The sequence below is a fragment of the Schistocerca serialis genome, chromosome 11 (genome assembly GCF_023864345.2).
Source record: "Schistocerca serialis cubense isolate TAMUIC-IGC-003099 chromosome 11, iqSchSeri2.2, whole genome shotgun sequence".
NCBI classification, from domain to species: domain Eukaryota; kingdom Metazoa; phylum Arthropoda; class Insecta; order Orthoptera; family Acrididae; genus Schistocerca; species Schistocerca serialis.
Genome location: NC_064648.1, coordinates 66,147,382 through 66,170,815, shown reverse-complemented (window position 1 = coordinate 66,170,815; position 23,434 = coordinate 66,147,382). Strand labels below are relative to the sequence as shown.

The 23,434-nt window shown below is 40.6% G+C and overlaps 1 protein-coding gene across 1 annotated transcript in view; it reads right to left on the bottom strand.

Moving 5' to 3' along the window:
* The window catches only part of LOC126426448 (methylenetetrahydrofolate reductase), a 108,248-nt gene that overhangs the window by 38,521 nt on the left and 46,293 nt on the right, over positions 1 to 23,434 (bottom strand). The window contains exon 5 of the mRNA XM_050088363.1: positions 2,644 to 2,807. Within this exon, the coding sequence (XP_049944320.1) occupies positions 2,644 to 2,807 (164 nt within the window). The remainder of the gene's footprint in view (positions 1 to 2,643; positions 2,808 to 23,434) is intronic.

The window sequence follows — 23,434 nt, the reverse complement described above, 5'->3', positions numbered from 1 at the left end:
CGAAGTGCCTCATCCCTCTCGTAGCGCCGTATTACAAATTATCGACAGTGAAGTCTTTCTACCAGGTCCAACATCGGGTAATTATTGATATACTTTTATTTAAGTTATTGGTGTTAGTTTTATTTCAAACCATTCACACAATTTAGTTCATTTTCTGTTTCGTTTGGAGTATAGAAGATAATAGCAACACGGCACTTTACTTTCTCGTCGACACGGATTTTTGCAGTGCAGCTCACCGTGACCGTTTAGCTAGCGTGTGGCACCCGGGACGAGACAGTACCCGCATATCAGTGAGCATCCCTCTGCTTTATTGTAATAATACAATAAAAGAACTAAAAATACTATGGTAATTGAGTTTTGTATACCACCTGACAAAAAAGTTAAGCACCCAGAAGGGGAGGAGGACACAAAATGAAACTTCACGAGCTAAGAGGGTATGTGATATTATTTCATTGACCACAAAATTGAATCAAATTTATGAAGAACTTGGCAGTGTGAGCTCACTTACCAGCACAGCACTGTACCCTGGATGCAGGTATGCATGCACCGATGCAATTGGGAAGGGTGTCACAAAGCCTCCGTACCGTGTCCCGAGGTGAGCCGGGCTGCAACTGTCGATATCTGAGCCACTCCCACAGAGGTTCTATCGGTGACGGATCTCGGGATCTCGCCAGTAATGGGAATTCCTCAAAGCTTACGGGTAGTCTGTATAACAAGCGCTCTATGGGGACCGGCACTGTCGAAAAATGAAACCACAGTACTGTCACAAGAGAGGTAACACACGGGGACGTGGGACATCCGCAGTGTCCTGTCACGCTGTCAGAGTTCCCTCGGTCATTACCGGCCGTCATCTGAAGTCGTACCTGACAGCTCCCCGTACTACAGTGCCACGAGTAACACAACTGTGCCCCTAGAAAATGTCAGAGAAGTGGGACCTCCTCCCCCCCCCCTACCCCCCTGTTGACACCATACTCGCCCACTATGATCACCCAGAGTAGTGCAAAAAGGCCATTTATCACCAAACGCAGTGCAATACCGTTCATCAGTGTTCCGCACTTCCCGGTCGTGGCACCAATCCGAATGCAGCCGTCCATGTCGTCACAGTATCGGCAGCCCGTGCATCAGACGGTAATACCCCGGTCCGGTTGCCACCGGTCTCCGACTGACAGTACAAAATGAGACAGAATGTGGTAGGGACTGTTACTCTTTCTTGGACAGCAAGCACGTACGTGAAGTGGTTACAGTGTGTGCGGTGCACGGTACTGTGATCCTCCTCTGTGACGGTCAGAAGTGGTGCCCTCACATTCCCGAGCAGTCCGACATGGGGCCACACTCGCATCTGAACGTTCCACAATTCCAGATACTGCACGATTCATCTGGCCGGCAGCACGGAGATCGACAAAATAGCCCCTTTCTAACTGTGTCGAGAAGTGATAATGGCTTTCTCACACCAGTCCGTGGCACCTCCGTGTCCTTCACAGTGAGAACTCGAGATCTGACACCATTCGTACCCCATACGTACCCTACCGGGCCCAGTAAGACATTAAACGAGAAAAACACTTAATGCACAGGGGTGGCCATTCTGTCACATATAATTGCAAAGCTAATCATTTATGTACACACTGATGGAACATACATGTACGAAGTTACACTGACATCTGCTCGTGTCTTCTGCATGTTTCACTTTTTTAATCAGGCGGTGTAATTAATGCGATGAAAATGGGTCGTCTGTGTTAAGAGTCATTTGATGGTGAATGCTGATAACATCTGTATTGTACACAGCCAGGGAGGAATTTATCAATGTAAGAAACATTCACTGCATTACAGTGTGAGAAGATTATTAGAAAAAAAAAAGTAAATCATTGCTTTTTCTTTCAATAACTTTAAATGGTGCACATATAAGGTGAAAGTATTAAATATGTCAAATGAAGATCTTATTTGCAGATGTCTCCAGACTGAGTATATCGTCAATGAGCAACAGACGTCTCTCCGATTTGATAATTATGAAGTTTTATTCAATAAGTGAAAAAAATTAATCTTAGAACAGTATCCTGTTCCCTACCTAGAATTGTCAACCAGACCTGCAGTTTTATGAGGAAACTACTTCAAAGCGGTAACAGAGCTAATATTTGTATGAAAAAAAATAAATAAATAAAATTACTGTGAGATGAGTTCCAGATGTGTGGTGTTTTATTAGATTTTCAGCAAGTGCAATGCTGCTAAAGTAACAAATTATATTTTGACTAAAGTTCAGTCTTGATCACACCATTTATGTTTTAATGATATAGGTAACCGGTTTCGGTTCTTTCTACAAAACCATCATCAGACCCATGGCTCCCTTAGGATGGTAGGCGGAGCTCTCCTCGCTGCTACGCATCAGTTGACTGAGGCGATGAAAGCTCCGCCTACCATCCTAAGGGAGCCATGGGTCTGATGATGGTTTTGTAGAAAGAACCGAAACCGGTTACCTATATCATTAAAACATAAATGGTGTGGTCAAGACTGAACTTTAGTCAAAATATAATAATTAATTGATCACTGTTTTCCAAAAATGTTTACCAAAAGTAACAAATGCTTCAAAAAGAAATGACGCCAATTTAAAGAGAAACTCCCCAGTCACACACCCGCACCTGCACATATTACCTTCTCTCGGAGGTGAAGCAGGTCCTCTTCACGCGACCGGCTCTCGGGGTGGCCCAGCGGGTACCCTGCCACACCGATGGCAAACTGCTCGCCCTCTGTCCGGCTCCGTACGAACCTGACGAGGTCAATCGCGTGCACAAAGTCGCTCCGGCTGGTCTCGTTGTCTGAAAATTACAGACTGGCTGAACGTAACACCTCGTGTCATCGATGTTAATAAAATATTCCTGAAATATTAATTCTGAAGCTAAATCTTGCAAACCAAAACGCTGAAGCAGGAGTCGTGCAAACGAGAAATTTACTTGTCAGAATAAACTACCTGTTCCCTCATTCACTCAATGTGTTCCATAGATGCAGGGCAGTTTGAGAATATTTTTCCACACTAGATACTTATCATCTTTCTTTTTTTTTCATCTTCTGGTATTTTGTATGCTATTGATCTTAACAGTCTGCACAAATTGAATAATACATACAATAATAATAAAGAAAACAGTTAAATTGTGTAGATTTGCATACAAATGTGCAGTTAGTATAAATTAAATTTTTAGATCTTTTTCTGTTCAATCAAAAAAATTCTCTATCGCATAAAAAGCCTTCTTTTTTAAGCCAATTTTGTAAAACATTTCTGAAGGTCTTTAATGAAGTAATGTGTCATGCTGACCATGCATTGAACAGTTTTACTCCAAGGTATGTATAGCTGTTGCCAGTCTTGCTTAATCTTGTAAAGATTTGTTAAATCTTTTCTTTGTGTCACATTTTGTGACAATGAAATGATTGCCTTAATCTGTAGCTCTCCTGGTTTCTTTCATGTAGACTACGCAATTAAGTATATATAATAAAGGGACTGCTACGATGCCCAGTTTCTCGAAAATCCCCACCACACATCTGATACGCTTTTTCTGACACCCGTGAACTCTTTTCGCCCCAGTAGAGCTGCCCCAAAACAGTATGCAGTATGTCATGTGACTATGAAAAAATTCATAATGTAGGATCTAAGCATCATATTCTCACTCACACATGCTCTAGGTTTATGTAACAGGAATACGACCTTTGGTAACTTAGTGAATAGAGAATATGTGTGGAGGCTACAAGTTAATTTGGAATCTACTTGTACATCCAGGTGTTTGACAATACAATCATTGTTGGTATTGCATTAACTAAATAAATTTTCAATTTTATTCTGGTTTACAGTCATTCATCGTCTTTAAACGGGATACTAGAAATTCTTAGGTTGGCTTTGCTTCTGTTTCTCTAGGTCCTCCATGTCATTTCCAGCTGCAATGAAAGTGGTATCATCAGCATACAGAACAGATTTACATGGCTTAATATTAGGTAGATCATTGATATAAATTATAAACAATGAAGAGTCCCACCATACCTCTTGAAACATCTAGAAATCCAGAGCAGAAACATTAAAGTGTACCTTCTGCTTACTATTGGCAAGATACAATTCTGTAAGAGTGAGAGGAACTTCAAAATGGAAAACCATTTCACATGGAGAATCCCAAGGTTCTGTCTTAGGTCCCGTTCTGTTTTTGTTTTACATAAATGATCTGCTACTTAATACTGAGTGTCACTCAGTTTTATTTGCAGATGACACATCTTTAATCATTGAAAGTAACATTGCAGATCAAATTCCACAAACTGTATTAAATACTTTAGAAATCTTAGATAGCTGGTTTGATTTAAATCGGTTAAAATTAAACATGGAAAAGACTCAGTTAATGCAATTTAAGACAAAACAAGCAAAGTTAAATGATATTCAGGTCAGTCACAGAAACCAGAATTTGCAGGAAGCTAGCTATGTGAAATTCCTAAGAATGCAACTAGATAAAAATCTATCATGGGGGTCACACACACAGTACCTTGCAAATAAATTAAATAGCTTAGCATATGCAATGAGAATACTGTACAATGCTACCAGTATGGACATAAGAAAAGTAGTATAATACAGCTACTTTGAGTCAGTAATAAGGTACGGAATTGTATTTTGGGGTAACTCAAACTATATGTGTCGAATATTCAAACTTCAGAAAACCATCATTAAAAAAATGCACAATGTAGGGCGAAGAAAATCATGTCACTCACTCCTAAAAAATCTGAGTATACTAAGTGTTCCCTCACTATACATATACAAGCTGATTATCTTTGTACACACTAACCCTGATTTATTTGTAGCAAATCATTTTCAACATGATTACAACACCAGAAATCAAAATAATTTTATGCTGCGCACCCACCATTTAAAACTTTATGCTCCACATTATATGGGTATGAAAATTTATAATAAAGTGAAAGGAAGAGAACTGCTCAGCATAAATTTAGAAACACTGGAAAAATCCTTACATGAGAAACTAGTGCAGAAATGTTACTATTCAGTAGAAGAATTCATAAATGACAACCTGAAAGTTTGAGCAGGAGAGAGAGCAAGTACTTAGGACTGTTAATCTTAAAAGTTTGTTACTTTTGAAGAAAAATTATTAATTGCTTAATTAAGTTATTATTCATTACTGTATATTATATTACTGGTATTATAAGGAAAATTATAAACCAGTTTTTGTGTATTGACGAGTCTCCTGTACTTGGCTTGAAATTGCATGTTATGAGACAATAAACTTCTATTTCTGTTTCTATTTTTCATTTCTGTCATTTGAGAGAGAAGTTTCATGAATTATTGAAATCATTCTGACATCCTACTTGTCTCTCCACACGATGAGAAGAATATCACATTGCTCTCCGCATGATGAGAACTATATCACATTATCTACAGAAAACTATGACATCTTTCTTCATTCTCGATCCTCTGTTTTCACAGTTTGTGGTAAACCTCTGTTCGCTCTCATAGTACCACAGATCTGGTTTTGCTTTCGAGTAGTAACTCTTCAGCAGACATGCTGTTATAACAATTAAACGTGCTATTATAGCAGTTATTGTGGCAGAAATGGTGCTACATACTAAGATAATGGCCAAGAACACATTCTTCCAGTTACTTCCCTTCACCAGTGTAAATCACTATACCGGAGATATAGCCCGCAGCTCTCTCGCACACCATCCTAACAAATAACCCATACTTTTGTCATCGTTGCAGAGTTGTGTGATTGAAACCTCATCTGTACACTCTGTGAAACCATCCCATCATTCAAAGACAATTATCTCTTCGGTTTGTTTAGTGTCCCGAATTTATGGAATAAATAATCCAGCACATGTTGTACTTCGAAGAGTCTCCCAGTTCTATTGTTCAATTTCATGCCAGAATGTCAAAATCTGTTCAAGGGGTCGATTTGGTGGAAGAGAGCAAACAGCGAGACCATCAGTCTCGTCCAATTAGGGACGGACGGGAAAGGAAGTTGGCCATCCCCTTCCAAAGGAACCGTCCCGGCATTTGCCTGAAGCAATTTAGGGAAATCACGAAAACCTAAATCGGGAAGGCCGGACACGGGATTGAACTGTCGTCCTCCTGAAAATCTGTTCAAATCTCACAGTCTGTGACAATAGTGGGGTACCTATTAGACAGTCTGTTAAGCGATGCTCTTTTATCTTGTCTCGGCTGTCCCATCAGAACAATTAGGTCAAGGAATCTCCTCATGTAACAGTAAACCATATAAGTGCTTTATGTGATGTTTTATCTTTCACTGAGATCTGATGATGACAGGAGCAAAACACCTTACAAAACATCTCAGACAAGAGGTCACCAAACGTCCGGCTAATCACAGTGACCTGCAGAGTCACACTGCGTTGGAAAAGTAATGACCACAGGATAACCATCAAATAGTTGCAAGTGTGGCTGAATATCAATCTCAAACCAATCATTGTTTTCATTATGACGAAATGAATCATTCTCACAATCAGTCACCTTCACCGTTGTTGTCGGAATGACTTGACACCGATGCCACATTACACTTCTTTGTACGTCTAAAAATGACACTGTCACTGGAATCATTCTCAGGCCCATACAAACATCCCTTAACACAGTCATCTGGATCTCCATTCTCACTAGGGACATCTTAGTATGCATCAGAAAAAAAAACTCCAAAAAATATTTCAGTGTCATTCATTTCCTTCCGTTTTCTGAATAGAGCTATCTCTAAGATCAGGAGAAACTTCGAGATGAAAATTGTGTAACTATTTGAAATATCAAAATACACTCACAATACTGAATAAGTAAAAAGTACGCAAAGCAATCACGTTTGCTATGTTGCCTACGGGTGTAAACACGTAACCCCACACAGTCTACAGACAGCTTGTAGTAAACACGAGTTATCTCACGATCCGTCCACAACAGACGGTGTTTGAAACACGAGAAATTTCAGAATCTGTCCACAGTGTGTTAAGCCACCTACGAAAGGCAAACACTGGCAGACTCTCCATCATCTTGGTATCTGCAGCACATACAAAATAGTTCCTAGAAAAAAGTTCTGGCAGAAACTGTGACAGTTTCAAATCACTGGCCAACAAATTCAATGATTACTATCTCTGCATTTGGCAGTCCGATGTGCTGATCGCTCAGGCTTGGAAGAAGATCAACAAACTCCCATCTAGCACAAAGCAAGACGTTGAGAATCCCAACCAATTCGTAAGGAAATTGAAAAACGATAAATAAATAAATGTGCCAGATTAGCCTCACTTTATGCAAACTATCCAGTTACCTAAATTCAACGACTGAAAAGTTATTTTTGCTACACGGGAAATAGTAGTGTTTGTTATAAAGTTCTGTAAGTAATGGTGTACTACCAGTAATCCCTCAATTTTTTAAAGAATCGAACTCCCATTTATAAAACAGCTTCAAACATCTGATTACTTTACAAGTGACTTAATGTGTTAAATGTTTGACTTTAAGCACGTTACTGATAAAAAGTTTAGGAAAACAGACATTAAGTTGCAGACAGGTACAATTAAAGGACACTTACACAAAGCTTTCAGCCACAGCCTTCTTCCGCAAAAGAGAAAGACAGAAACACTCATCACTGATACACACAAACAAGCACACCTCTCACACACCTCCAACAGTTCAGGTGAACTCTGCCTGCAACTTCTTCTTTATTTTCATGATTTCCCATCAGGAAGGTTGCAGTGTGTAGTAACTGACGGAAAATCATCGAGTAAAACAGAAGTGATATCTGGCATTCCCCAAGGAAGTGGTATAGGTCCTCTGCTGTTCCTCATGTACATAAGTGAATTAGGAGACAATCTGAGCAGCCCTCTTGACTGTTTGCGGACGATCCTGTGATTTACCATCTTCTAAAGTCATCTGACGATCAAAACAAATTTCAAAACAATTTAGACATGATATCTGTTTGATGCAAAAAATGACAATTGACTATAAATAATGAAATGCATGAAGTCATTCACATGAGTACTAAAAGGAACCTGCTAAATTTCGGTTACAGAAAAAACACACAAATCTAAAGGCTGTAAAGTCAACTAAATATTTAAGGAATACAATTATGAATAACTTAAATTGGAATGATCACATAGATAATGTTCTGAGGAAAGCACACCAAAGATTGATCAATCAGCAGAACACTTAGAAAATGCAATAGGTCTACTAAAAAGACTACCTACACTACACTTGTCTGTCCTCTTTTGGAGTACTGCAGTCCGATGTGGCATCTGCATCAGATAGAATTAGCGGAGAACATCGAAAAAGTTCATAGAAGTATTATCGTGCAATAGGGGAGAGAGTGCCACAGATATAATAAGTGAATTGGGGTGGCTACCATAAAAAAAATTCTTTTTTTGTTGCGGCAGGCTCTTCTCACATAATTTCAGTCACATAATTTCCCCTCAGTGCGTGACAATATTTTGTTGGCACCCACCTACATAGGGAGGAATAATCATGGTGATAAAATAACAGAAATCAAATATTTAAGCATTCATTAGTTCCAAAAAAATTTCATAACACTGGTGGGAGAGAAATTGGTGTCAAAAATAATGTGTGGAAAGGAATACTATGAAGCATATTCCGATTTCTACGTACTTACACTGCAGCAACATAAAATGAATAAAAATGTCGATACGAGTAATACTGATACAAAAAGCATTTGAACTGGGCCATTGGTATAACTATTTTTGAAAAACATGCTTATAGTTTTATAAAAGATATGGGGGAAGGTATGACACTACAGCTGCACATTCCACCAGATATTTGAAAATATAATCAGCTCTCAGAGAGCTAGACCAGGATATCAGCAAATTCTATAAGACTCTTGGAGAAAGCAAAAAACATTGAGAAGAGGAGAAGAAGTGAGACAAAGAAAACAGAAAAAGTGAAAAGTTCTAGAAAAGGAACAATAGTGATTAGGCAAAAAATGTGAAAAGAAGAACAAAAATGACAGATAAAACACAAGAATTTTATGCTCAATGAACTCATACTCCACAGACAAAAATTTCTAAGGTTATTCAGAGACATTTCCTGAATATTTTGGTGTGTGGGGATTTTGGTCCCTGATGGATAATTACACAGTTTCCAATCAATCGAGAGGTGCATGGCAGAGGTTATGTCCCATTGTGCTGGTTATTAGCATTCCTTCCTGTCCCATTCGCATATAAAGTGCAGTAAGAATGATTGTCTAATCTTATCCTCACGATCTCTATGCGAACAGTACATAGGCAGTTGTAGTACATTCCTAGAGAATTTATTTAAAGCCAGTTCTTGAAATTTTGTTAATAGACTTTCTTGGGGTAGTTTACATGTATCTTTAAGAGACTTAAAGTTCAGTTCCTTCAGTATCTCTGTGTCACATCTCCCACAGATTAAACAAACCTAAGACATTCATGCTGCCCTTCACTGTATACATTCAATATCCCCTGTTAGTCCTATCAGGTGCGGGTCCCACACACTTGAGCAATATTCTAGAACTGGCCGCACGAGTGATTTGAAAGCAATCTCTTTTGTAGGCTGATTGCATTTCCCCAGTATTCTACCAATAAACCGAAGTCTACCATCCAATTTGCCAATGACTGAACCTATGTGATCAATCTATTTCACATCCCTACGAAGTGTTACACCCAGGTATTTGTACGAGTTGGCCAATTCCAACAGTGACTCACTGATATTATAGCCATAGGATACAATGTTTTTTTGTTTTCTGAACTGCACAATTTTGCTTTTCTCAACACTCACAGAAAGTTGCCAATCTCTGCACCACTTATCAAGATCCAACTGAATATTTATGCAGTTTCTTTCGATCAGTATTTCATTAATACACAACATGAACAGTAAGGGTCCCAACACACTTTCCCAGGGCACATCTGAAGTTACTTCTACATCTGACAATGACTCTCCATTCCAGATAAAAAGCTGTGTCCTCCCTACCAAAAAGACTTCAATCCAATAACAAATTTCGCTCGATAGCACATATTATCGTACTTTTGACAATAAGCATAGGTGCATTACTGAGTCAAATGCAAATCGAGAAATACCGCATCTACCTTGCTGCCTCGATCCAAAGCTTTCAGTACGATGTGAGAAAACTGCAGGTCGGGTTTAACGTGATCGATGTTTTCGATAACCTTGCTGGATGGGATTGAGAAGGTCATTCTGTTCAGAATGTTCAAATGTGTGTGAACTCCTAAGGAACCAAACTGCTGAGGTCATCTGTCCCTAATCTTACACACTACTTAAACTAACTTATGCTAAGAACAACACACACTCCCATGCCCGAGAGAGGACTCAAACCTCCAGCAGGAGGGGCTGCACAATCTGTGACGTGGCGCCTCAAACCGCGCAGGCATCCCGCGCGGCTCATTCTGTTCGAGATACCTCATTATGAAACAATCACAATAATAAAATATCTGGGAGTTTGCATACTGTAATGTTATGATTTGCCACCAGTTCTTACGTCGTCATCATCTTGTACAGTTTCCAGCCACTGGCTGGGTCTGTTGGGAACACAAGCCTCTCCATCGTGTTCTGTCTTTCCACCATTCCCCCTCTTCCACCTTCGTCCAGTTCCCTCCTCTTCTCATCACACATTCCTTCACTCCCTTCACCCATCTATCTCTTGGTCTTCCTCTGGGCCTCTTCCCCTCCAGTTGCAGATCAAACATCCTCTTTGGAATTCTTCCCTCGTCCATTCTCTTCATGTGTCCATACCACTGCAGTCTTGATGTTTCTATCCTGTCCTGTACTGGTTCCTCCTTTAGTCTTTCCCTCACATACACATTTCGCAATCTGTCTCGTTTTGTTACACTCAACCTGCTCCTCTGGAACTTCATTTCACTAGCCTGTATTCTACTTTTGTCGCTTTTGTGCATTACCCATGTCTCACTTCCGTATGCCAATATGGGGACAAAGTAGGTTCGGTATATAATTCCCTTGGATTTCTGTGGCACCTCCTTGCTCCAAATAAGCCCCCTAATGCATTTGTAGAACTGCCCTGCTTTTCTGCACCTTTCATTTATTTCCATCGCGTTTCCCCCCTTACTTTCAATCATGCTTCCCAGGTACTTGAAGTTCTCTACCACTTGTAGTTTTTCCCCTCCACAAGTTATACCCACATTTGGCCTATTCTTCTTCCTTGTTGTGACAATTATTTCACTTTTCTTTGCAGAGAAATGCATTCCATATTGTGCTGCCGTTGCCTCCCATACATCTAACTGCTCTTGCACCTCCTTCTCGCAATTTCCCCATAACATCAGGTCATCGGCAAAAAGCACTGCTTTCATTTTATGATCTCCAATTGCATCTGATACTTGCTGTAGGATTTCATCCATAACAATAATAAACAATAAAGGCGAAAGTGCACTTCCCTGTCGCAGCCCATTTTCCAGCTTGAACCATGCAGTACGTTCCCTCCCCACTTTCACACAACTCTCACTTCCCTCATACATTTTTCTGACTTTTTGTGTTATCTCTTCATCTATCCCTTTTGCGTTCAGCACATCCCAGAGCTTGTCCCTATAGATACTGTCATACGCCTTCTCAATATCTAAAAAGGCCATGATTAAGTCCTTCCCGTACTCATAGTGCCTTTCCTGCAGTTGCCTTACCGCAAATATGAGGTCCGTTGTTGATCTTCCCGGTCTGAAACCATACTGCTCCTCTTGCAGTCTACTTTCAATACTGCTTCTTATTCTCTTCTCCAGGATCTTTTCATAGATTTTTCCACAGTGGCATAGCAGGGTGATTCCTCTGTAGTTCTCACATCTCCTTTTATCCCCTTTCTTGAAGATCGGGACTATAAATCCTTTCTTCCAATCCTCAGGAATTCTGTTCTCCTTCCACACCACCCTCAGCACTCTGTATAGCCACTGGGTTCCTACTTCTCCTGCTGCTCGTATCATATCCACTGTTACTTCGTCCCAACCTGGTGCCTTGCCCCCTTTCATCCTCTTTATGGCTTCTTCCACTTCATTCCAAGTTAGATCATCAGTTTCCCCACTATTATAATCGTCTGCTGCCTTAGGCTCTGCATCGCTGTTAGTTACCCGCTTGGCGGCATTCAACAGATCTTCAAAGTACTCCTTCCAAATCTTTTTGAGCTCATGCATTTCCTCCACAACTCTTCCATTCTTATCCATGATCCTCAGGCACTCGCTTCTGTCATTCCTCTTATTTCTTACCATGGTGTAAAGTACTTTTTTGTTCCCTTCACTGTCCTCTTCTAACATTCTTGTCCATTTTTCCATCCACTTCTTCTTCTCCGCCCTTACTATGGTCTGTGCCGCTTTCTTGCTTTCCTTATATTTTACCCTAGCTTCCTCTGTTCGGGTCTGGAACCATTCTCTGAAGGCTTTGTTCTTTCGAAGTACTGCCTCTTTACATATGTTGTTCCACCATGGGGTTTCCTTACTTCTCCTCTTTGTGCTAGTTCTTCCGCACACAGTCTCAGCTGCCTCAACTAGAGCCCTCTTAAAATCTCCCCATTCTTCTTCCACTGTTCTCTGATCTTCCTTTGGCAGCTTCTTCCTGATCAGTGTCTGGTACTGGGTCCTCCGTTCATCCTCTTTCAGCATCCATGTCTTCAACCTTTTCTCCTGTATATCTGTTGCCCTCCTATCTTTTTTCTCTCTCAGGGTGGCTACCAACAGCCGATGGTCACTGTCTAAGGCCTCAGATGGAATGACCTTAACATATGTGAGGCTGCTCATCATCTGCCTATCCACTAGTACATAGTCTACTACTGAAGTTTGGGACCAGTCTCCACTGTACCAAGTTATTTTGTGGCTACTTCTCTTCTTGTACCAGGAATTTGCGATCGCCAGCCCATTCCTCTTGTAGAATTCCAGCAACAATTTTCCTTCTCTATTTCGGTTCCCCCAGCCCTCTGGTCCCATTATCTCCTCGAATCCTTTCCTGTCTGTGCCAACATGTGCATTGAGGTCCCCTATTATAATCTGATTACCTCCATTTAGCTGCTTTTGCATGTCATCTTCAAATTCCTCCTTCTCCTTTTTTGTACACCCCACCTGTGGGGCATACGCTTGGATGATTTCAATGCGTTTTCCTTTCACTCGTACTCTGGCTTTTATCATTCAATCATTGATACCTTCCACCTCCTCCTGCAGACCCTCTCTGACCACTATTGCCACTCCATTTCTTCCCCTCTCATTCCCTATTCAGTACAGTTTACATCCTTTACTTAGTGGTTTTTCACCAACTCCTCTCCACCTAGTCTCAGCAAGTCCCAAGATGTCCAATTTCCTCCTTTCCATCATTTCTACAATTTCTTCTAACTTCCCAGTTAGAGTCCTTACGTTTAAGGTGCCCAGTCGTAAACCATCTCGTAATCCTTTTCCATTGCTTGGTCGGTTTCCTTTAAATCCGTTCCGTGATCCGAGGCATGTTCCCTTTTTGAAAGCAGTTGATTTATCCACTACTGGCTTGCTAGGCCTATCGCAGCTTCACCAGAGCCCCGTTAGCCGTCACGTTTCAGGATTCCCATAGGGCCTTCCCAGCTACCGTAGCGGTCCTGGGGCACACGAAGTCCCCGCTGTACATTGTCCCTATAGGCAGTCCCCTACTTTGTGCTGTTGCCCATCTCCCACGACTTGGACGAGGGGTTGGACTTATGGGAGACCCACCAGTTCTTACATTAAATTGAAAATTATAACTCTCCATTTTGCTTCCTTTAAATACTCAATATGAAGCATATAACACATAAAATAAGTATGATACCACTGTTTTACAACAAATGGCCATAATACTTATCTTTCACCTGTCAATAGTGTGAGTGACCTACACTGTCGAGCCAAGACATAATGACCATCTGCTTAATAGCTTGTCGTCCATCTTTGGAATGAAATACATCACTGATTCTGTGTGTCAGAGATCCGACAGTTTGTGGAGATACTGTGGCATTAAGCGTCTACACACAGGTCACGTAATTTGCGTAAATAAATGGCCGCTGATTTGTGTCCGTCAAGAGAATTTGGTCACCGAGACATCAATGTGAGTTCACTATAATGCTCCTCAAGTCACTGGAGTACTGTTCTGGCTCCTGGACATGGAAAATTATACTGCTGGAAGATGACATTGATGCCGAGCAAGACATCACGAATGAAGGGATGCAGGTGGTTTGCAGCTGTCAGTGTGTCTTCGATTACTACCACAGGTCCCGTGCAAGTGCAGAAGAATGTCTCCCACCAGTCTGTGCTGTGGTGTGCTACACGTTTTGAGCTGCCGTTTACCTCAGTGATAACATTTGTGGAAACGAACAACAACCTAGTGTAACAAAAATGTGATTTCCCTCGAGAGCCGACACATTTCCATTGATCGACAGATACTCGTTCGGAGACTCTGTGTAATAATAATATGCCCTTTCTCTAAATTGCTTATCTCAATGGATTTCCCCATATGCAGCCCAAATCTTCACTAGGGCAACATCCTGTCCGCGTCTGCTCCACTTACATACTTTTGTTACCGCGCCAAGTGCCCGCAACGCCAACGCATCCGAAGTTCACAGTGGGCAGTGGTCCTAATGTTTTGGCTTATTACTGTATTCGTTGCTAAAACCTAATATAGCCCAGGTTTTAATTATGTGAAAATTTTTATAACTTTCAAATGAAAACACTAACACATTGTTCGGCTTCTAACTTCATTAAAATGTAATTTATTAATTTTGCTGAATACAAACACACAAAAGTTGACCCAGTAACAAACTAGAGCTGATCCATGAACAAACTAGGAAACAGTAACACTTACACTGCCTTCACAGGCTCAACCACATAAGTTGTTGTTGTTTTTGTTGTCTTCGGTCCTGAGACTGGTTTGATGCAGCTCTCCATGCTACTCTATCCTGTGCAAGCTTACCCTCCACGCTGCCCTCCAATACTAAATTGGTGATCCCTTGATGCCTCAGAATATGCCCTACCAACCGGTCCCTTCTTCTTGTCAAGTTATGCCACAAACACCTCTTCTCCCCAATTCTATTCAATACCTCCACATTAGTTATGTTATCTACCCATCTAATCTTCAGCATTCTTCTGTAGCACCACATTTCAAAAGCTTCTATTCTCCTCTTGTCCAAACTATTTAACGTCCATGTTTCACTTCCAAACATAATCAAAACTAATATACATATTGTTAAAGTTACTGTTTTAAGAAATTTACAATTACAAGAATTAATTTAACCTTAATTAAATCACACTATGGTGTACACAATGAAATGCGAATACAGACTGATTTGTCAAAGAAACAAAGTGTTCAGTGGTTACATCTGACATTTGTAAAATATGCAGTTTTACCAGTATGTACTCATTAGGTGTTAATTAATCCATTAATTGATTAATTTCCAGTTTTGCTGACATTTTCAGTATACCATGTGTCGTGTATTTTTGAGTGGTGTATGTGTTTTCATTATAGTGACTTACAACTTGAGCTTTTACATACCTGATAAAAGAATTATGTTATATTGCCATGAACGGTAACAAATTTATAACTAATTAATGTAAATAAACAGACAAATTTTTGTGGATCTGGCTATACTGATCGGTTCGTTTATAGAATATGTAGTGGTTAATAAAAAAGAAAATGAGAATAAAAGAAAAGGTTGAAAATGTGGGAAGAAATCGTGAGTAAAAAGGGGTTTTTAAAATCGTTAATGACCGTGAAAAAGGGAAAGAATGAAATGCAAGTCGGACTTCGTATTACAGAAAAGTTATCGGACTTCGTGATTCAGAAAAGCTATTGTTGGGGTGGTCCTTGTGGCATTTCTGAGCAAAAGTCAAACCAATTTCCACTGCAAAAATTATTTGAAAAAGAACAGTGAATAACAAAACGTGATTAACAGGGGGAAGTGGCGTAGATAAGAGTTCATCCTTTAACCATGTTAACATGTCTTTTTTCGTGCGGCATCCAGGTCTTCAAAAATCTCCTACTTCGTTTCTGCATGAAAAGTAGTAGCGGCTCCAAAATCTTGCAATCATCCAGGAATCACTAATTTATACAAATCAAAATCGTCTTGAGATTAAATGCAATGTATTTTTCATACAAATTTCCCCAATACGTCTGCACATCAATAACTTGTTTTTCGTCTTAATCAGACCAAGACTAGCTAATAAGTTTTTACATCTGCATTAAGTAGTGCGGCAAAATTCAAAGTCCCGCTACAAATAGAGTCTCTCGGATGACACATTACCATATGGAGTGATTCAAAGTAGAATGACCGCATAAAATTATGTAAGCACAGACTTTTGTGGCCATTGTCACTGTCAATAAAACTCTTCACTTAGCAAAAACACCTTGGAGAAGGCCATTTGCACAGTGGCCAAATGTCAGATAATGTTACACATTCACAATGCAGTCACACAGCTATAATATTTTACTAACCAGATAAAACTAATTCTACAAAAACATATACCAGGCTGTGGCTAATTGGAAGAATCTTAACAAAGTGAAATTCATCACTGAAAGAAGTGACTAACAAAAGCCGCATTCAACTAAAACTTGAATACTGTGCCTCAGTCTGAGCAACATGTTTGAAGAAGAAACATATCCAAAGAAGAGCAGGCACTGTTTAATAATCATGAGAGCATTACAGAGCCACTTGTCCAAACCCAGTGGCAGATGTGGGAGGAGAGAGCTGTTGTGCATCATTGTGTGCTTTATTGTTAAAATTCTGAGAGCTTACAATATTATAAATACTAGAATGTTTGAATCAAAGTGAAATAAAAAAATATTGAGGTTACTCAACAGAATGTATGTATATTTGAGTGGCAAAGGCCACAGGGCATTTTAACAACCGTAACAATTCCAATATCAAAGAAGCAGGGAACAGAGTGACACAGTGAGCAGAGGAAAATTAATTTCATTTCAAATGCAGAAGAAGTTATATTAAGTGTCATAAACAAATGACTCGAAAAGATAATGCAGACGAGAAACAGTTTGGTTTCTACTTTGATAGCTGCATGTTCCTGAATCGTGAAGTGGCATGGGTCAGATTAACAATTACAGTACACTGTCTCCATGAAAAATATGGCAACATGCTAATCATTTAACTTCATTTCTCAAGGTTTTTTTTCTCTCTCCATGCATACAGCAATTTTTTACTAACTATATTCACTTTATCTATGCCTCTGTTAATTTAGGGATAAGAAATGCAACTGGACTTTTGCAAATTTTGGAGGGGGGAGAGATTTATTGAAGAGGGAAGAGACTTATGCATTTGCTTTGTACACCTACAAAAGACTTTTGACAACATGGTTTGCAATAAGCTTACAACTACATAAATAAAAAAAGCATTAAGAGTAGGAGGACACAGTACCAACTCTGGATTGCATTAGGAAAAGCTGTGGAAGAGGAAAATGTTTGAGATTTGTCAATGACTTTCCCTCCTAGCAACAGATGAACAGGATGTGCAAGAAATAATGGAAGTCAGTGGAGCTAAAGGAAAAAACTACAAAGAATACAAAGAAAACAAAACAATTGCACTAGGAGAAAATGATAGGGTAAAGACTATGTTTCTTCTAGGAACATTAGAACGTGCTCAGCAGAATAGAAAGCAACAGGAAGTACACATAGCATCCTACACGGAAGCACAAAAGAAACTGGCATAGGCATGTGTATTCAAATACAGAGATATGTAAACAGGCAGAATATGGCGCTGCATTTGGAAATGCCTATATAAGACAACAAGTGTCTGGTGCAGCTGTTAAATCTCTTACTGCTGCTACAATGCCAGGTTATCCAGATTTAAATGAGTTTGAACGTGGTGTTATAGTTCGCGCAGGCAATGGGACACAGCATCTCCGAAGTAACGAAGAAGCGGGGATTTTCCTGTACTACCATTTCATGAGTATAACGTGAATATCAGGAATCTGGTAAAACATCAAATCTCCGACATCACTGTAGCCGGAAAAAGATCCTGCAAGAACGGGACCAACAACGACTGAAGAGAATAGTTCAACATGACAGAAGTGCAACCCTTGCGCAAATTGCTGCATATTTCAATGCTGGGCCACCAACAAGTGCCGGCGTATGAACCATTCAACGAAACATCATCCATATGGGCTTTCGGAGCTGAAGGCCCACTTGTGTAACCTCGATGACTGCACAACACAAAGCTTTACGCCTCACCTAGGCCTGTCAACACCGACATTGGAGTGCTGATGACTGGAAACATGTTGCCTGGTCGGACGAATCTCATTTCAAATTGTATTGAGCAGATGGATGTGTACGGATATGGAGACAGTCTCATGAATCCATGGACCCTGCTTGTCAGCACAGGATTGTTCAAGCTGGTGGAGGCTCTGTAATGGTGTGGGGGTGTGCTGTTGGAGTGATATGGGACCCCTGGTATGTCTAGATACGACTCTGACAGGTGACACATACATAAGCATCCTGTCTGATCACCTGCATCCATTCATGCAATTGTTACTGGCTCAGGCAATTCCAGCAGCGCAATGCGACACCCCACACATCCAGAATTGCTACAATGTGGTTCCAGGACCACCACACTTGCCACCAAACTCCCCAGATGTGAACATTATTGAGCATATTTGGGATGCCTTGCAATGTGCATTTCAGAGGAGATCTCCACCCCCTTGCACTCTTTGGATTTATGGAATGCACTGCAGGACTCACGGTGTCAATTCCCTCCAGCACTACTTCAGACATTAATCGAGTCTATGCCATGTCATGTTGAGGCACTTCTGGGTACTCACAGGGGCTCTACATGGTATTAGGAAGGAGTATCAGTTTCTTTCACTCTTCAGTGTATTTATACAGTATCAATGAGGAACAGTTGGAATGAGTCAACTTGCACAAATATCTGGCCTCAGATGCCTGAGACTACAGTTGTGTGTGTGTGAGTAACATTCTGTAGGATATGAAGTGGAACCATCGTACAGATATAGGCTAAGTCGTGGTTAAAGCAGGTGGCAGAATATGAAGGAAATCCAATTAGTCTACAAAGGAGATTACTTACAAAACACTTGTGTGACCCCTCCTCGAATACCTCTCAAATCTGTGGGAACTGTACAATATAGGGCTAATGGCGGATACTGGATGTATTTAAAATGGCAGCATTAATGGTTACAGGCATTTTTGGCTCAAAACGATCACATCACAGATATGCTTTAAAAACAGAACTAGCAAACATTTGAAGACAGATGCAAAGTATCCTGTCAAGCATATTTACAGAATTTCAAGACCCAACTTTAAGTGACGAATAAAGGAATATACCAGATTCCCATACATATTGCTCCTGCACGCATCGCAAAGACAAAATCAGACTAATTACAATTACAGTATGCACGGAGGCATTTATGCACTCATTCTTCCTTCACTCCATATGTGAGTGGAATGAGAAAAAGAACAGCAATTAAAACTAGTATAGCAACAGCGAAAGAGGTATTTTGTAAGAAAAGGAGATTTTTCTGCACCAATATGGATGAAGGTCTGAGGGAAAGATGATAAAGTGTTTTGTATGGTGTCCCCCTGTATGGTGCAGAAAAGTGGACAATGAGGGAGGAAGATAAGACAAGCCTGAAGGCTTTTGGGGTGTGCAAGTGGTGAAGGATGAGAAGAAACTTTGGAAGTATAGGAAGTAAGATGAGCAAGTATTGAGGAGAGCAGAGAACCAGACTGTTACTGAGTTACTAAAAAGAAGGAAAACACACCGAACAGGACATATAGTGTGTCCAAGAAGTTCTCATACACCTAGGTCAAACCAGTACATTGTATAACGAAGTTCTTACGTATATAAACTATGATCCAGCAGATCTATCTGTGCATCATCATGCCTCGATTTGATTCAACCGGGGAGAAGAAACAACAGCAGTCCTAACCCCCTGTCATCCACACCAAAACTAAGTTTATTCTGTGGTGTCTCCCATGTCATTTGCAAAAGCTACTAGCACCTGTGAACAGCAGTAAGAGCCCCTTTACAATCTCTCCATCAACCACAATTTCTTCAGAAATTAATGACCCAAATATTTTGTGTCTTTTGGCCTTGAGTGCTTTCCAATGGAACATAAAATGTGGTGTGGTTCCATCTCATGTGCCACACAGTTTGCATTTAGGGGCTTCTTCTCTATTTCCATTGTGTGCAGCTGCTTACTTAAGTTCCCATGACCAATCATTAGACCTACCCCGAGTTTAATAAGCCTCCTGTTCAAGCTCAGGTTCACAGAAATTCTCTTTAAACATTGTTTTGGCATCATTACCTCAGTACAGTTTTGTTTTTTGGCTTTAGTTCAATGTTCTACATCCTAATCCAGGTACGTAGTTTACTTTTTACCATTGTCCAAATGGCGATTAGGACAGGGTCCAGTCCAACAGGATTTGTCGCCTCGCCCCGGCCAGCCTATCAGGTGGTTCGGCGGTACTAGTTCCCGAGTGACCGGGGACCCACAGTAGGTTTACCCTGTTGCTTTCCCCTATTTCCCCTAGAGCTACACGAGGGTTTCAAGGCATTCTGCAACAGTCTCCAACCTCATCACGGGGGGCCGGTGGAGATTTCAAAGCTGCTCGAAGTCTGAATGAGTTTAGATGCTACAATCCTCGAAAGACCTACACAGATTTCATTTTATTTATTTTTTATTTTACACGCCTAGTTCCGTAGGACCAAATTGCAGAGCGAATCTCCGAGGTAACGGAATGTGTCAGTACATGAAATTATGACATAAAATTAATAATAGAGAAAATAAAATGTCTATGAACCCAAAAAAGAGATCCACAAGTTTACACAAACATAATCGACAACACAACACTAGAATCAGCTCGATTTTTCGAGGAACTCCTCGACAGAATAGAAGCAGTGACCCGAGAGGAAACTCTTCAGTTTTGATTTGAAAGTGCGTGGATTACTGTTAACATTTTTGAATTCTTGTGATAGCTTACTGAAAATGGATGCAGCAGTATACTGCACACCTTCCTGCACAAGAGTGAAGGAAAACCAAACCAAATGCAGGTTGGATTTCTGCCGAGTACTAACTGAGTGAAAGCTGTTAATCCTGGAAATAAGCTGATATTGTTAACAAGAAATGACAGTAAAGAATACAAATATTGAGAGGCCAATGCCAGAATACCCAGATTAATGACAGGGGCCGACAAGAGGTTCACGAACTTGCACCACTTACTTCATCTACATCTACATCTACATCTATACTCCGCGAGCCACCTTACGGTGTGTGGCGGAGGGTACTTATTGTACCACTATCTGATCCCCCCTTCCCTGTTCCATTCACGAATTGTGCGTGGGAAGAACGACTGCTTGTAAGTCTCCGTATTTGCTCTAATTTCTCGGATCTTTTCGTTGTGATCATTACGCGAGATATATGTGGGCGGTAGTAATATGTTGCCCATCTCTTCCCGGAATGTGCTCTCTCGTAATTTCGATAATAAACCTCTCCGTATTGCGTAACGCCTTTCTTGAAGTGTCCGCCACTGGAGCTTGTTCAGCATCTCCGTAACGCTCTCGCGCTGACTAAATGTCCCCATGACGAATCGCGCTGCTTTTCGCTGGATCATGTCTATCTCTTCTATTAATCCAACCTGGTAAGGGTCCCATACTGATGAGCAATACTCAAGAATCGGACGAACAAGCGTTTTGTAAGCTACTTCTTTCGTCGATGAGTCACATTTTCTTAGAATTCTTCCTATGAATCTCAACCTGGCGCCTGCTTTTCCCACTATTTGTTTTATGTGATCATTCCACTTCAGATCGCTCCGGATAGTAACTCCTAAGTATTTTACGGTCGTTACCGCTTCCAATGATTTACCACCTATGGCATAATCGTACTGGAATGGATTTCTGCCCCTATGTATGCGCATTATATTACATTTATCTATGTTTAGGGAAAGCTGCCAGCTGTCGCACCATGCATTAATCCTCTGCAGGTCCTCCTGGAGTACGTACGAGTCTTCTGATGTTGCTACTTTCTTGTAGACAACCGTGTCATCTGCAAATAGCCTCACGGAGCTACCGATGTTGTCAACTAAGTCATTTATGTATATTGTAAACAATAAAGGTCCTATCACGCTTCCCTGTGGTACTCCCGAAATTACCTCTACATCTGCAGATTTTGAACCGTTAAGAATGACATGTTGTTTTCTTTCTTCTAGGAAATCCTGAATCCAATCACAAACCTGGTCCGATATTCCGTAAGCTCGTATTTTTTTCACTAAACGTAAGTGCGGAACCGTATCAAATGCCTTCCTGAAGTCCAGGAATACGGCATCAATCTGCTCGCCAGTGTCTACGGCACTGTGAATTTCTTGGGCAAATAGGGCGAGCTGAGTTTCACATGATCTCTGTTTGCGGAATCCATGTTGGTTATGATGAAGGAGATTTGTATTATCTAAGAACGTCATAATACGAGAACACAAAACATGTTCCATTATTCTACAACAGATTGACGTAAGCGAAATAGGCCTATAATTATTCGCATCTGATTTATGACCCTTCTTGAAAATGGGAACGACCTGCGCTTTCTTCCAGTCGCTAGGTACTTTACGTTCTTCCAGCGATCTACGATAAATTGCTGATAGAAAGGGGGCAAGTTCTTTAGCATAATCACTGTAGAATCTTAAGGGTATCTCGTCTGGTCCGGATGCTTTTCCGCTACTAAGTGATAGCAGTTGTTTTTCAATTCCGATATCGTTTATTTCAATATTTTCCATTTTGGCGTCCGTGCGACGGCTGAAGTCAGGGACCGTGTTACGATTTTCCGCAGTGAAACAGTTTCGGAACACTGAATTCAGTATTTCTGCCTTTCTTCGGTCGTCCTCTGTTTCGGTGCCATCGTGGTCAACGAGTGACTGAATAGGGGATTTAGATCCGCTTACCGATTTTACATATGACCAAAACTTTTTAGGGTTCTTGTTTAGATTGTTTGCCAATGTTTTATGTTCGAATTCGTTGAATGCTTCTCTCATTGCTCTCTTTACGCTCTTTTTCGCTTCGTTCAGCTTTTCCTTATCAGCTATGATTCGACTACTCTTAAACCTATGATGAAGCTTTCTTTGTTTCCGTAGTACCTTTCGTACATGATTGTTATACCACGGTGGATCTTTCCCCTCGATTTGGACCTTAGTCGGTACGAACTTATCTAAGGCGTACTGGACGATGTTTCTGAATTTTTTCCATTTTTGTTCCACATCCTCTTCCTCAGAAATGAACGTTTGATGGTGGTCACTCAGATATTCTGCGATTTGTGCCCTATCACTCTTGTTAAGCAAATATATTTTCCTTCCTTTCTTGGCATTTCTTATTACACTTGTAGTCATTGATGCAACCACTGACTTATGATCACTGAAACCCTCTTCTACATTCACGGAGTCGAAAAGTTCCGGTCTATTTGTTGCTATGAGGTCTAAAACGTTAGCTTCACGAGTTGGTTCTCTAACTAT